The 15,646-nt window shown below is 41.3% G+C and overlaps 2 protein-coding genes across 10 annotated transcripts in view; one reads left to right on the top strand and one right to left on the bottom strand.

The window, feature by feature from the left end:
• ptgr2 (prostaglandin reductase 2) overlaps window positions 1-5,457 on the top strand; it is a 7,151-nt gene extending 1,694 nt beyond the window's left edge. For 3 of the 6 annotated variants that reach the window (XM_054795466.1, XM_054795465.1, XM_054795460.1), the window contains 3 exons: window positions 1,857-2,040; window positions 4,803-4,842; window positions 4,906-5,457. In XM_054795466.1, coding sequence (XP_054651441.1) covers window positions 1,857-2,040; window positions 4,803-4,842; window positions 4,906-5,029 — 348 coding nt within the window. In that variant the 3' untranslated portion in view covers window positions 5,030-5,457. Of the gene's footprint in view, window positions 1-1,856; window positions 2,079-4,802; window positions 4,843-4,905 lie in introns of all 6 variants that reach the window. The other 3 variants (XM_054795463.1, XM_054795461.1, XM_054795464.1) reach the window with 3 other exon arrangements.
• tmem62 (transmembrane protein 62) overlaps window positions 4,986-15,646 on the bottom strand; it is a 20,893-nt gene continuing 10,232 nt past the window's right edge. For 2 of the 4 annotated variants that reach the window (XM_054795454.1, XM_054795457.1), the window contains 5 exons: window positions 12,330-12,489; window positions 11,995-12,193; window positions 11,784-11,882; window positions 9,719-9,837; window positions 4,986-8,610 (listed from right to left, as the gene is read on the bottom strand). In XM_054795454.1, the coding sequence (XP_054651429.1) occupies window positions 8,302-8,610; window positions 9,719-9,837; window positions 11,784-11,882; window positions 11,995-12,193; window positions 12,330-12,489 (886 nt within the window). In that variant the 3' untranslated portion in view covers window positions 4,986-8,301. The remainder of the gene's footprint in view (window positions 8,611-9,718; window positions 9,838-11,783; window positions 11,883-11,994; window positions 12,194-12,329; window positions 12,490-15,646) is intronic. The other 2 variants (XM_054795455.1, XM_054795456.1) reach the window with 2 other exon arrangements.

Below are 15,646 nucleotides of genomic sequence, written 5' to 3'. Positions count from 1 at the left end.
CAGTTTTTTTGTGAGACACTCAGTCAGAAATTAGCATATGCGTTTCTGTAGACGACATCAAAGACATAGGAGACAAGACAGTCGCCAACAAATGTATGTGTTTTCGGAAACACTCAAGCCAATTTGCTCTACAATTAGCCAAGCATGTTTTAGTAAACAAGATTCAGACAGTAAACGTTTACAACACACTTAAATGTTTCAGATCATCAAACAAATTGAAATATTAGTCAATGACAACACAACGGAACACAAAATGCAGTTTTTAAATAAATCTTTTTACTATTGAGGGAGAAAAAAATCCAGACCTACATGACCCTGTGTGAAAAAGTGATTGCACCCTCTGTCAAAATGTAAATTAACTTAGATTAATTCAGATCTATCAGTCTGGAAAAGGTTATAAAGTAATTTCTAAAGCCTTGGGACTCCAGCAAACCACAATGAGAGCCATTATCCACAAATGGCGAAAACATGGAACAGTGGTGAACCGTCCCAGGAGTGGCCGGCCAACCAAAATGACCGCAAGAGCGCTGATCGAAACATGCAAAAGAATAAGAAATCAGGCAGGGGGGGGGCAAAAACGCTTCCTCACACCACTGTATGTCACATCAGTCCCTGTGTGAGTACTCACTCTGTTGGTCTTTTTTATCTTACAATATTTACAATAAGCACTCAGAGGCATCAATCAACTGCAATAAAAAAGTTGGCCCAAAACCTGTCAGCACTGCCACCTAGTGGTCGTCACTAGGTACAGCATGTCTCATGAGCAGACTGATAACTCCTCAGTCAACTTTGTGCTTATTTGTCACAGATAAGATGAGTATAATTAATGACTTCACTTTGACATGACTATGAATAAAGTGTTTTACGTATAGGGAAATGTGAGTCACTAGCTGTCCAAAAAGTCTTTGTTTTGAACAGAGACAGTAGATTTGCGTGTTCATCCTGACAGTAAAAAAACAACAAAAAAAGGAACATTTATTGCCTGCGCACTCAGCCTCACTTTTAATAAAACATACACACACACACGTTCTATAACTGACATCAGGAAAATATGAAAACAATATAGACATCATTCACAAATGACAAGACAGTTGTTGTCTTCCCTCGCCGTATTGGCGGCGACAGTGTTGCTTTTTGGCAACGATAATCTTTTAGAACTCCTCATAACGCTCCATAATTACTTGCGCATCCTGTGTAAAATACATCGTCCGGGATCGCTTCATCTTTGCACGGAAGTAGAATAATACGTCAAACGCCTCCTTTTATGTGAAATGCACACTGATCACAAAGCAGGGAACCGAACTCGATAAAGTTGATAACCACAGTTGCAGTACCAATGAACTCTGTTTGGGTAATTTTGGATTTGTTGAGCTGCATCTTGAGCACAAAAACCTGCTTTTGTTGAGCCCCTTTGGCAGTATACCCCCTTAGTCTTTAACAAACCCAACGTATGTGCTTTCGTAAAACACTGACGACAATTAAGACTGTACGCATTTTCGGAAACAGTTTTGGGTGAACCAAACATACAGGTTGTTGTAAACACTGAAGACATATTAATGGCACATTTTTATTTACACACTTGTTTCGTAAACTGACCTCAGTGGACCTAATGTACGTGTTTTCTCATACACAAGAGACGATTTAGGTTACTTCCTCAATGAAGCTCCTGTGCGTGCTTTTGGACAGACAATTCAGTCCTTGCTGACGCAAACAATCGTCTTTTTGAAAATATGGAGTCTTTAATAAACTCTGTTTTTGTGAACTTGAGGCAATTTACAGTCTTCCAGGAGCCTGACGTACGGTAGGTGTTTTTGTAGACAATGAAGACGATTTTGAGTCCTTTTCTCCATTTTGTGTCTCCCTCGCAGATGAATGACTGCGGCCACGTCATCCTGTGTGGCCAGATCTCGCAGTACAACAAGGACGTCCCCTACCCGCCGCCCTTGAGCCAGGAAACGCAGGAGAATCTTGACAGGAAGAAGATCAGCAGGGAGAGATTCATGGTGCTCCGTTACATGAACAAAGCTGACGCTGCCCTGGGTGAGCTCAGTCGCTTGGTCACAACCGGACAGGTCAAGGTGAGGAGGAATGACAATAAAACTCTCTTGAATCTTGAATCTTGAATCTTGAATGGTGGAATTTCCCATTCATTTTTATCCGCAATACACACTCGACACATTAATGATTTCATAAAACACTGATGAAAAATCAGTTTTTGTTTTTTTTCTTACATTTTTTTTAACGTTAAGTTTTACACTTAAAAAAAAGAAATAAACTGAAAATTGCAAAATCGCAGGTTAGTCTATTGAGGCCACCTCCCAACATCCCATAAGAAACACTCATAATTATTTTTTACACATTTAAGTGTTAAATGTGTAAAAAAAAATGCAGTACACACAGTATATCACTATGTGTATATACACTAACATGTTTGCACTGTTGGATCTTAAAGAGATCACCGACAATCTCCAGTACTGCTTCAAAATACAAAAAGAAGAAATGGGAGTGAGACAATGTTTGAGTAAGCTATTTATTGCAAACAATCAAAGTAAAACAGGCTGTTCATCAGTTGATCAGAAGTTTAAGACCATTGCTCGGAAAAACCCTGAAACCCCCCTAAAATAGGAATAAAATGTTGAAAAAAGGAGTGAGTAATGAGTAGCTGCGCCATCCTTGTTCATCAGCTGAAAAATGGGTTTGGGTATGCTTGATGCCAGTGTTTCCAGGAGGCTAGTGGGAATGTTGCTCCAGGTGGTGAAGATGGCTTCACGGAGGGCATCCACTGTCTGGAACTGATGTCTATTTTTGTAAACTTTCCTTGCCATCCATCCCCAAATGTTCTCCATAAGATTAAAATCCAAGGCACACGCAGGATGGTCCAAAAGAGTGAGCTTATTCCTCTGGAAGAAGTCCTTTTGTGAAGTGCAGCGTTGTCCTGTTGAAAAAGCCAGTCATTACCACACAGACGGGGGCCTTCAGCCATGAAGGATTCCTCCCGCAGCATCTCCACATAGCCAGCTACCGTTTTGACGCCCCTGCACAACCTGAAGCTCCATTGTTCCATTGAAGGATCATGATGGCGCCCACTCCACTGTGCCGTGTGGAAAACATCTCAGGTGGATCTCCTTGTCATGTCAGTAGCGTTGGAAGCCATCCTCCTCCATACTCCGTCGAGTGTTTGTTCTTCAAATGCCGTATGAAATGAAAGCTTTTTAACGTAAGATGGTTTTCGTGGCATGTGTTGGCAGTTAAGTTCCACACGGCACACATGATTGTTTTTGTTTTGGCACGCCTAAAGGAAAGTGGGGAGGCGACGCTACCCAAGATGTTGGGGCAAGACACTACGCTGCACATCACTGTGGTCTGCAATAGTGCTAGCCACAGGGGTCGGCTTTTGTGATCAGCGTTGACATGCCGAAGACGTGATTTTTCGCAGAAATTAACACGTGCTGATCGGTGGCCAATTGATCGGAGCATCCCTAGATCTTACGGCACATTTTTTTCGGTCTACCACTTGACTTTTTTGATCCATAACCCTCAGCATGTTTGAAGAAGTTTCAAATGACTGACTGCGTCCAACCTCAGCAGCAATGCGAGAGGCCTTGCTTATGCAGATCAACAATCCCACCGCATTCAAAGAGAGAAAGCTTTTTGCCTTTGCCATCAAGAGATCATGACAGTGTGAATACCTGACACTAAATCACATTCAGTCCACGTTTTTGCCCAAATTTTGGCTTTTAAGGCTGTGCTCTCAAACTTTTGATCAGCTGATCAACAGCCCATTTTAATTTAATGCTTGTTTGCAATAAATTGCTTACTCAAAAAATGTTTGGTCTCACTCCCATTTTTTCTTTTTGCATTTTGAAGCTCTACTTAGAACCTCCTTACGATCAAACAGTACAAAAATGTACAAATTTTGCTGGTCGATAATTGACATTTTTAAAAAACTTATCATTACGTTTATCATTCAATGATGACTGTCATGTCACATTTGAGCCACTAGATGGTACTCAAGTGTAGTGTATCTGTGTGAGGCACAGAAGATGCATGCTATAGCACTTACGAATCGCGGGGCGTCACCACTTCACATACCCTGGGTATCGCTAGCTTGCGCCGCCCAGCAGTATACATTCACTTCGCCGATCAAAAGCCCCAGCAAGCGCCAATTGCCGGGACGAATGCCCCACAGCACATCCACACTGGAATTGTGGCATTTGTGTTTTCATTCATACTAGCGTTTGCTCGATAACTGCTAGCTTGCACTCAGTGTATTCAATCACTAGGTAGCTACTAGCCTAGCCTTGTCATCCAGCCTGGGTGCTACAGCAAGACGAGGAAATGGAACAGTCATACGTACATGTCGCACAATTATTGACTACTGTTTTTTTCTATTGTTCGATTGATCGTGACAGGCCTATGTACATTCTTGCAATTTCCAACTGGTCTAAAAATTTCACTGCATAATTGTTTTTTAACAGTTTTTAATGTGTATGTGAACTTCCAACGCTTACCGTATATAGTACCCGAAATGACCACTTTATTTCTATAAATGTACCGTATTTCTCAAACTGTGTATAATTTAAAAAAATTCTCCACCTGAATTTCTCGGCCTGTCCAGGGTGTAACCCTGCCTATCGCCCAAAGTCAGCTGGGATAGGCTCCAGCAATCCTGGACAGGTTCATGTCGAGTTAAGTTGAATCCAAATTGGATCCAGATCGCTTTATTTGGTAGCAAGTTCTATTTAACTTTTAAATCTTGTGTACGTCACGTCATTTATTTTCAAATTGCTTTGACGATGCAGGTGCTGGAAACCGTCGCGGATGGCATCGAAAATATGGGAGGTATGGGCTTTTTTTTTCTTTGTGACATTTACAAAATTTGCAGCAGTTTGTTTTTTCTTGCAGTTGCCTTCTGCTCAATGATGGAAGGGGGAAACCTGGGCAAGCAGATTATAAAGATATGCCACTGACGACACAAAGCAATATATTGTATAGAACATTTTTATTCCACAGCACTATAAACCATTAATTGAAAAAAACCCAACAAAAAACATGGTTGCTCCCTTTTTTCCAGTCATAAACACCCTCTTTCATTTCTGTGTGTGTGTGTGAACATACTAAATGTCAGTGAACAGCAGCGTATCGTAAAAGCACAGTGGCTGAAGGTTTATTTATGTGCACATCACTTGTACAGGACAGTGACACTCACACTGACACCAGCGGGTATCAATTATCATTTGATCGACACTCCCCATGCTTAATGAAATGGCTAGGGAACTAGCGGAGGTGCAGTCTTGTTCGGTAGTGCCCCCTGGAGGGTAGATGAGGCATCGTGAGGGAAGCTGTGCACAGTAATGCTCACTTGAATGCATTCATTTAACAATATGCTTGGCATGTTGTTACAAACACTAGCCTTACAGCCACAAAAGAAACATTGTTAAGTGAATACAGTGAAAACAGTGTTTCCCACAGGACTGCCATCTATTTGTGGCGGGAGGGTTGCAAGAGCGCGATGATGCGCACAATTGACCGTGATGCGTGTGTGTGGGATTTTTAATGGACACTGTGGGAGACAAAAGGTGAAACAAATATAGTAATCCCTTGTCACTCACGTTTTTTCCCAAAATATTTAAGTCGATAAATCATGCTGTTTCGTGGTTGAATATGGCCTAATGTTGGTCAAAAATTGCATTTTTTAAAAAAGTAAATTTTACTTTTTTTTGCTTAAATTAAGCATTTAAACATAAAAAATGGCTAAATTAAGTAAAATACAAATAAGGCATTCAGAAGATGCATTCAAAAATGTTGTGATGATATGTAGGATTCTACATTGGCCACCAGGTGTCCGTAATGTTACTTGAAACCTTTTTCATTAAGGGCAGCACACTGGAAAAAATCAAAGGATGGACGGGACACTTTGATATTTTCCATTTTGTACTTCAACCCATGTAGATGCTAAGAGGCTACCTGCTGTACATACACTGCTCCAAAAAATTAAAGGGAACACTAAAATAACACATCCTGGATCTGAATGAATGAAATATTCTTATTAAGTACTTCTTTACACAGTTGAGTGTGCTGGCAAAAAAATAAAATAAAAAAAATGATGGGGGCGAGAGGGGGCTCTCATCAGGACCGGCTGAGAAGAGCGAAACGTGCGTACATTTTAGAGCAGGGGTGTCCAAACGTTTTCCATCGAGGGCCACATGCTAAAAATGAAAGGATGCAAGGGCTGCCTGTGTAAAACAACCCATGTAGATATGTAAAGAAGTGATATATCATTCTTGCAATGTTATGACTTTATTGTCATAATATCATAACCTTTTCCAAAATTTGCTACCTAATTTGTTTCTCATAATATTACAACTTCAGAAAAAAAACATTTTTCCCTTTAATATTTGAACTTTATGCTTCTAAAAATTACAAGTCAATTTTTCCTCAGATTGTGAATTTATTCTCATAAATTGATAATAACTTTTGCTCATAATAATCTGACTTTATTCTATAATATCATAACTTTTCTTCAACCTAATTTTCCAAAATTTGCAACTTCAATCTTTGTTTTGTTTCTCATAACATTCCAACTTTAGAAAATAACGTAATAGTTCAACTTAATGCTTCTAAAAATGACATGTTTTTCCTAATTGGACTTTTTTCTAGTAATATAGGGCTGTCACAAGATCTCAAAGATTAAAACACGACAAGATTTCTGCTTCATTTCTGGTGGGCAAGCCTGGGACAATAAATGATTTAATCACACAATAAATGAAAATGAACTTGATCATTTTGCCGGCCTTAATATGGTGCCATGTGCATGCATATCCGTTTTCCTCGTCTCCCGCCTCCAAAACAGGCAGGAAGAGGGTTCACTCTGGTTTCAGTACCTTGGCACATTTGTTAAAACAACAGCATGAATGGAGTGAGCCCTTTTGTCAGTCATACAGTCTCTTTGCCTCGGTGGGTGGAGGCGGGGCAGCTAGCATACACACAGAGTGCAGTGTAACATAGTAAAAATTAAATTAGCAGATTGCAATAGATTGTCTTTTTTTTACTTTTCTTAGTAATGCTAAGTAATGCTAAAATCTCGTCTCGGGTGTCTCGTCACACCTCTAAAATGACTGATGATGATTTTTTTTACCATTTTGCTGTTTTCTTGTTAATTGTATTTTTAGAATGTGCCAATTAAAAAAAAAAAAAAACAGTCACAGGGCTACAAATGGCCCCCAGGCTGTACTTTGGACACCCCTGTGTTAAGAGTCTCCAAAAGTGTCCAATAAGACCAAAAAAAGTCACCGGATTTGTTGGTAGTCTCGTCGAAAAAAAGCTAGTATAAAAAAAAAAAAAAAAAAAAAAGCTAAGTTAGCAACCCTGATCCCTGTTGCTACGTTGTCTTCTCTGGCAGACCAGTGGCGTGTTAAGAAGCAGAGTTACGATGCCATCTACTGTACATAGTTGGAACGACAAGCTCCACTCTCCGGCGGTCCCATTATCATGTGTCTATGAGCCAGGGCCAACGGGTAGCGCTAACTCTATTCCTGGTGGTCCAAATTTATTTGTGGTGGGTTGCCACAAATAAATGTATGTATGGGAAACACTGCAAAAGTCTGTCAAGGTTGTGCAGATGTGCCTAATGTGGCATTTAGTGGTTGTCGGGACTAGGAGGTTTTGGCTGCCTTTAGGTACTTTGCACAATGTTGGAATACTTTTCCCAATGCAGGAGGAGTGGGCAGGTGGTGGAAATCACACAATATTATCATCATTAATTAAAAAAAAACAGCATAGAGGTTCATTTCACAGCTAAAACACATTCACATCTTTCTCTATTTAAAGCCACCTCACAATTCTTTTTGTAAGCTACTGTGAAGTAGAAAAATGTCCTGAAATCCTGCGAGGGGTTCCTGAGAATCCCAACAACAGCTTGCTTGCCATCGTCACGTTAGAGAGAAAATGTGTTGATATGATGCGGCGGAAAGAAATATTTGTGCATGATCGTGTAGAGAGATAATAGTGTAAACAACTTTGTTGTTGGCACGTCCAGCCATCATTAGGATGTGTTGTACTCGTCCTTTGGCAGTGGCGGAGTGGCATGGGGCCAAGGCAACACTTTGGGGGGGAAAAAAAGGTGCTAAAGTTCAAGTAAACAATCCAAAGTTGTGTGTTGTATAGTTGTTTTGTTTTCTTTTGTTTTTACACGTGTACTCACTGGTGCTTTACGTTTTAAACATGCATAACCCAGTAAATCATATGGAGGGAGTGAGATAGCGGACAGAAACTGTGTATGTGTGTGTGTGTGGCTTACTGTCAAGACAGCGGGACACTCTTGACAGCCAGGAAAGGGCACGTCCAGGCACGGTAGATCAGCAGCAGGCCCAGTCCGAGTGCCCACGTGCGCACCGGAGACAGGAAGAAGGCCACGGGGCCGTAGGTCTCCAGCAGGAAGTAGCAGGAGTGGGCCTGCCAGGTGAGCAGCAGCAGCATAAGCAGGTGCACCGCCGCGTTTCGCCAGCGCCAGCCCGGCCGCAGGAGCATGGAGCGGAAGGTGTTGCCGCAGTAACGGTGGTGGAGGGTCCAGCACAGGTAAAAGGTGAGCGGCATGTTGAAGAAGAGCAGCTGGAGGACGGAAAAGAAAACTATGGAATTACGACTTCAATTGCTCCTATTAAAACTTCTTTTGAATTCATCCGTTCCAGGGTCAAAACTGTCCCCATCATTATCAATCACACGTTTTCCTTCTTTACACAGCAAACTCATTGAATCTGCAGCATGTGCGGCCGGCAGCACATTCTAAAAATAAAATTTAACAAGAAAAACAAGAAAAAGTTGTCATTTTAGGATAACATCGTAATATGAGGAGAAATAACTTATCATTTTAGTTAGTTGCATAAAGTTGAAAAAAAATTTTAAAAATACATTTTGTTTAGTCCTCATATTATAAGAAACCAACAAAATGATTAAATTAGAATTTTTTGGAAAGTTCGGTTACAGAAAGTTATATTACGAGAGTAAAGTCATAATATTCCGAGAAGAACATTTAGAAGAAGTAAGTTGAACTAGTTGGAAAATTACATTAAACAAACAAAACAATTAAATTGTACTTTTTGGCAATTAGCTTGTGGAAAATGCTCTAATGTTATGAGAATTAAGTCAAAATATTATGGGAATGAAGTCATTATGAGAAAAAAATGTACAAGAAGAAAGTTGAAATAGTTGGAAAATTAACTTTATGAGCATACGTATTGTTGTAATATTTGCAAAAATAACATTTTTGTTGCATAAAGTTATAATGTTAAAGGAAACACGTTTTTTTTTTTTTTTAAGTCCTCATATTATGAGAAACAAACAAAACAACGATTATATTGGAATTTTTGGAAAGCTTGGCTGCAGAAATTGTTATGATATGACCAGAATAAAATCATAATATTACGAGAACAAAATTTACAAGAAGAAAGTTGAACTAGTTGGACATAAAAAAAAACAAAAAAAAAACGCAGAAATAAAAAAAACCAGCCATTTTTAAGAAGAATAAAGAACAAAGTCAAAATATAAAGGGGAAAAAAAGTTGTAATTTTTCAATAATGTTGTGATATTATGAGGAAAAATAATGTCATTTTAGCTACATAATGCTGAAATATTAAAGAAAAAAATAGGTCATTTTTTAAAAGTCCTAATGTGAGAAGCAAACTCATGAAAAATGAGCAAATAAAGGTGACCGCCTCACCTGAACGACTCCCACAACAAAAGTGAGGCTGCCCTCCAGGAAGTGACCGTCGATGAACATCCCGAAGGCGAAGCAGGCACCGCTGTGGCCGTCGATCAGCTCGCCGATGAACCACGGCCCTGGAGAAGACGAAGTAAAAGGATGCATGTTTTTGTCGTATTCATTTAAATACAAAAGCTTGTGACGGAAAGCATACAAAGCATTCAAATTATGCTAATTTTTTAAATCCTGTTAGGGCTACATTAACCTGGTCTAAATTCTATGAAGAATTTTCGTTAGCATTACAGTAATCCCTCATGTAAGGCGTTTTTTTGGTTACAGACCCGACCGTGATGAGTGAATTTCCACGATGTAGCTTTCCTTCTTTATAATTGGAATATTTTGGTAGGTAGAGCTTAGAAAACCTGTTTACAATCTTCTAATATACGCTTTGTTTTAACATTATTAGAGCCCTCTAGACATGAAATAACACCCCTATAGTCACCTTTACACTCCTATTACCCAATATAGTAGACATGACAGAAAATAAGACTTGTATTCATGTGTGTTGCTTTAAATGTGTCTCGGTGTTGGACAGGAAGTGACGTCGCGGGTTCAGGAGTTCACTTTTAGCTTGGTGTGGGTTACGGCTGCAACAGTGGCCCGCATTGGGGATTGTTGTGCCTGTTGTGAAATCATTCAAACCTGCAATAAAAGTGTGTTGTTCCAGCGATCAAGTCTGGTGCTTGTGTGTCTCACCCAACATTACTGACACGTGGGGACCAGTGTAGAATACTACATATTATCACGACGTCCTTGAATGGGTCTTCTAAATGCCTTACATTTGTATTTTACCCCATTTAGCCATTTTTATGATTGAAAATGCGTCATTTATGCGTCAAAATGCGTCAAAAATTACATATAATTTGCTGAAATATGCATTGTTTTGGCTAACAATAGGCCGTATACAACCACAAAACGGCATGATTTATTAATATATTTTTGAGAAACCGTGATCGAGTGAAGCTGCAAAATTTCAAACGCGATGTGGTGAGGGATTACTAAACTGCTCAGCCAGGGCGAGTTGGCTCCGCTTCCCTGGCTGAAGAGGCTCACTGGCCATCATTCATCAGCTCGGGGGAGGCGCGATCTTTTTTTAAAATTTGTCTCTATTACATCAAATAATGTACTGTCGAGTGAGCAAGCAAGATAATGAGTATTTGGGGGGGGGGCTATACGGTCCTCCCTCACTATACTGCGTTAAAAAAAAAAATAAATAAATGAATAAATGATCGCTGTTTTGTGGTTGACTATGGCCTATTATTAGTCCAAAAATATTGAAAGACAAGTTCTATGTAGTATTGTGGTCACCAGGCATCAGTAATGTTGCATCAGACAAGACGTTACATTACATTACCTTTCACAATGCCTGGAAACCAGCCAGCAGCACCGAGCCGACATGCCACGGCTGAGATCGAGTGTGGAGGGGGGAAAAGGCTCTCTTCTCATTCAGTGTGGAAGTGCTAAGTTTTTGGCTTCTTTGTCATTCTTCCCCACGCCGTTTGAAACGTTTTCTTAAATTGGAGTGGCTAACTAGTTAGCTCGGTAGCTTGCTATGCTAGTGGCGGCCGTCTATTATGTCCTTGCAGTGATACCGTAGCCTGTGCAATGTGATGTAAACAAACAATAATAGGGGTCTTATTTCATGTCTACAGGGCTCTAATAATGTTAAAACTCATATTGAGAAAATCATGAACAGGTTTTCTATGCTCTAACTACAAAAATATTCAGTTTTTTCATGTTGAATCCTACTTCGCGGAATTTCACTTATCGCAGTCGGATCTGGAACCAATTAACTGTGATAACAGAGGTACGATTTCATATTATGTAATTTTTTTTTACTTGTAGTTTTGATTCTGCTATGTAGTTGATACATGAGTGTGTCTTCAGAGTATGGTGTGCAGTAGTACCAGTCAAAACTTTGGAGACACTTTCCCATTCTTTTGAATGACAATCTGTCTCCAAACTTTTAACTGGTCCTGTCAAATCCGGGAGCCGTACAGTGGGAGCATTTGGGCTGACCCACCTAAGGCTGTGCACAGGTTGAAGAGCAGCAGGGAGTAAAAGAAGCTGTCCACTTTACTGACCAGTCGCAGTGAGGTGCACACGGGAGAGAACAGTCCTGCTGACAGGAGAAACCAATGAAATAATGTTTGATTTAATTTAATAATTATATGCATCAATATTTATAAATTGTTAAAATACAACCATAATAATTGTGAGTTGGTTATGCTCACCTCGGTGCGACAGGACGGGCATGAACCTGAAGGACAGCAGCACTCCGACATTGAGCAGCATGGTGAGCACAAAAGCCACTCGGCCGACCACGTAGTGATCCGTCAGCAGGATGAAGGACTGAGCAAAGCCAAAGCTGGGGGTCACATCGTTGCCCAGGGCGAAGTGATGCTCCTGCACGCTCCACCGCCCCGATGAATCCTGACTCATTTGCAAAAAGGACACAAGTTGGGAAATAGAAGCTGACATCACAACAAATGTAGGATTGTGCTCCCTAGTGGTAACAACAAAATCTACCACACGTCAATGAAGTAGAGAAAAGGAATCCTGTACCCACCTCCACCTGAACTCGGATGGTGTGCGGCCCAGTGACGTAGCGTGACGGGTCCCAGGGCAGCACGTAGAGGGGGCCTCCAGCAGGCTGTCCTGTCCCTAAAGACTCCCCGTCCACGCTGACATGTACCACCGTGATGGGCGCCTCAGAGAAGGCCAAAATCCTGTCAATGCACAACAGCGCAGTGAATGTTGTAGCTGAATTACAGTCAGGAAAATACCAAATAGCATGCATGTGAATGAATTATTAATGATATATATCACTAGATATTACACTCATTTGCTTTGTCACCTACAGTGATGTGAAGAACTGTTTGACCCCCTTCCTGATTTCTTATTTTTTGCATGTTTGTCACACTTAAATGTTACAGATTAAACTAATTTAAATATTAGCCAATGACAACACAACTGCACGCAAAATGCAGTTTTTAAATGAAACTATTTATTATTAACTGAGAAAGAAATTCAAACCTACATGGCCATTGGTGAAAAGTGATTGGCCCCTAAACCTAATAACTGGTTGGGCCACCTTTAGCAGCAACAACTGCAATCAAGCGTTTGCGATAACTACCAATGAGTCTCATACAGCGCTGTGGAGGAATTTTGGCCCACTCATCTTTGCAGAATTGTTGTCATTCAGCCACATTGGAGGCTTTTTCAGCATGAAGCGCCTTTTTAAGGTCATGCCACAGCATCTCAATAGGAATCAGGTCAGGACTTTGACTAGGCCACTCCAAAGTCTTCATTTTGTTTTTCTTCAGCCATTCAGAGGTGGACTTGCTAGTGTGTTTTGGATCATTGTCCTGCTGCAGAACCCAAGTTGCTTTCAGCTAGAGGTCACCAACAGATAGCCGGACATTCTCCTTCAGGATTTTGTGGTAGACAGCAGAATTCATGGTTCCATTTATCACAGCAAGTCTTCTAGGTCCTGAAGCAGCAAAACAGCACCAGACCATCACACTATCACCACCATATTTTACTGTTATGTTTCTTTTTCCTGAAATGGGACACAATGCTAGGTTGGATAGTAAGGAGGGAGAGACTGATCTATACAGGTTGGCAAGACTGAGAGACAGAGATGGCAAGGATGTGCAGCAGGTTAGGGTGATTAAGGATAGGGATTGAAGTCTATTGACAAGTGCCAGGAGTGTGATGGGAAGATGGAAAGAGTACTTTGAAGAGCTGATGAACATGGAAAATGAGAGAGAGCAAAGACTAGAAGAGGTGACCTTTGTGGACCAGGAAGTAGCAAAGATTAGTCAGGATGAAGTGAGAAGGGCATTGAAGAGGATGAAGAGTGGAAAGGCCGTCGGTCCTGATGATATACCGGTAGAGGTTTGGAAGTATCTAGGAGAGGTGGCAGTAGAGTTTCTGACTGGGTTGTTCAACAGGATCTTAGATCATGAAAAGATGCCTGAGGAATGGAGGAGAAGTGTACTGGTGCCCATTTTTAAGAACAAGGGAGATGTGCAGAGCTGTGGCAACTACAGAGGAATAAAGCTGATGAGCCATACAATGAAGTTATGGGAAAGAGTAGTTGAAGCTAGACTAAGGGCAGAAGTGAGCATTTGCGAGCAGCAGTATGGTTTCATGCCCCCAAAAAAAAAAAAAAAAAAAAAGAGTACTAAAAAGGCAGTATTTGCTTTGAGGATGTTGATAGAGAAGTACAGAGAAGGCCAGACGGAGCTGCGTTGCGTTTTTGTAGATCTGGAGAAAGCTTATGACAGGGTGCCCAGAGAGGAACTGTGGTATTGTATGAGGAAGTCTGGAATGGCAGAGAAGTATGTTAGAGCGGTGCAGAACATGTATGAGGACTGTAAGACAGTGGTGAGGTGTGCTGTAGGTGTGACAGAGGAGTTCAAGGTGGAGGTGGGACTGCATCAGGGATCAGCTCTGAGCCTTCTTGTTCGCTATGGTGGACAGACTGACAGACGAGGTTAGACAGGAATCTCCATGGACTATGATGTTTGCAGATGACATTGTGATCTGCAGTGAGAGCAGGGAACAGGTGGAGGAGAAGCTAGAGAGGTGGAGGTTTGTCCTTGAAAGGAGAGGAATGAAGGTTAGCTGCAGTAAGACAGAGTACATGTGTGTGAATGAGAGGGACCCAAGTGGAAGAGTGAGGTTGCAGGGAGACGAGCTCAAGAAGGTGGAGGATTTGAAGTACTTAGGGTCAACAGTCCAGAGCAATGGAGAGTGTGGAAAAGAGGTGAAGAAGCGTGTACAGGCATGATGGTACGGGTGGAGAAAGGTGTCAGGTGTGATGCGTGATAGAAGAGTTTCAGCTGAAATGAAAGGAAAGGTGTACAAAACTGTGGTGAGACCAGCAATGTTGTTTGGTCTAGAGACAGTGTCCATGAGGAAAAGACAGAAGAAAGAGCTTGAGGTAGCAGAGATGAAGATGCTGAGGTTCTCTCTGGGAGTGACCAGGAAGGATAGGATCAGGAATGAGTATGTCAGAGGGACAGCACATGTTAGAGGTTTTGGAGATAAAGTCAGAGAGGCCAGACTGAGATGGTTTGGACATGTCCAGAGGAGAGATAGGGAATATATATAGGTAGAAAGATGTTGCGTTTGGAACTGCCAGGCAGGAGGCCTAGAGGAAGACCAAAGAGAAGGTTTATGGATGTAGTGAAAGAGGACATGAAGGTAGTTGGTGTGAGAGAAGAGGATGCAGAAGACAGGGTTAGATGGAGGCAATTGATTCGCTGTGGCAATCCCTGAAGGGAAAAGCCGAAAGGAAAAGAAGAAGGAGGAGGACACACACCTTCCAAAAAGTTCAAGTTTTGTCTCGTCAGACCACAGTGTATTTTCCCAAAGGTCTTGGAGATCATCAAGATGTTTCTGGCAAAATTGAGACGAGCCTGTGTTCTTTTTGTTCAGCAGTGGTTTTGGTCTTGGAACTCTGGCATGCGGGCCGTTTTTGCCCAGTGTTTTTCTAATGGTGGAGTCTGAATTCTGACCTTAACTGAGGCAAGGGAGGCCTGCGGTTCTTTGCATGTTGTTGTGGGGTCTTTTGTGACCTCTCGGGTGAGTCGTCGCTGCGCTCTTGGGGTCATTTTGGTTGGCCGGCCACTCCTGGGAAGGTTCACCCCTGTTCCATGTTTTCGCCATTTGTGGATAATGGCTCTCACTGTGGTTCGCTGGAGTCCCAAAGACTTAGAAATGGCTTTATAACCTTTTCCAAACTTTTTCCAAACAGATCTCAATTAATCTCAGTTAAGTTATGCTTTAACAGGGGGGCAATCACTTTTTCACACATGGCCATGTATGATTTGGATTTTCTTCTCCCTTAATAATAAAAAGTTTCATTTAAAAACT

Source organism: Dunckerocampus dactyliophorus, chromosome 13, assembly GCF_027744805.1.
Source record: "Dunckerocampus dactyliophorus isolate RoL2022-P2 chromosome 13, RoL_Ddac_1.1, whole genome shotgun sequence".
Classification (NCBI taxonomy): Eukaryota; Metazoa; Chordata; class Actinopteri; order Syngnathiformes; family Syngnathidae; genus Dunckerocampus; species Dunckerocampus dactyliophorus.
The sequence above is the reverse complement of the archived record's forward strand: the minus strand, read 5'-3'. Positions and strand labels throughout refer to the sequence as shown.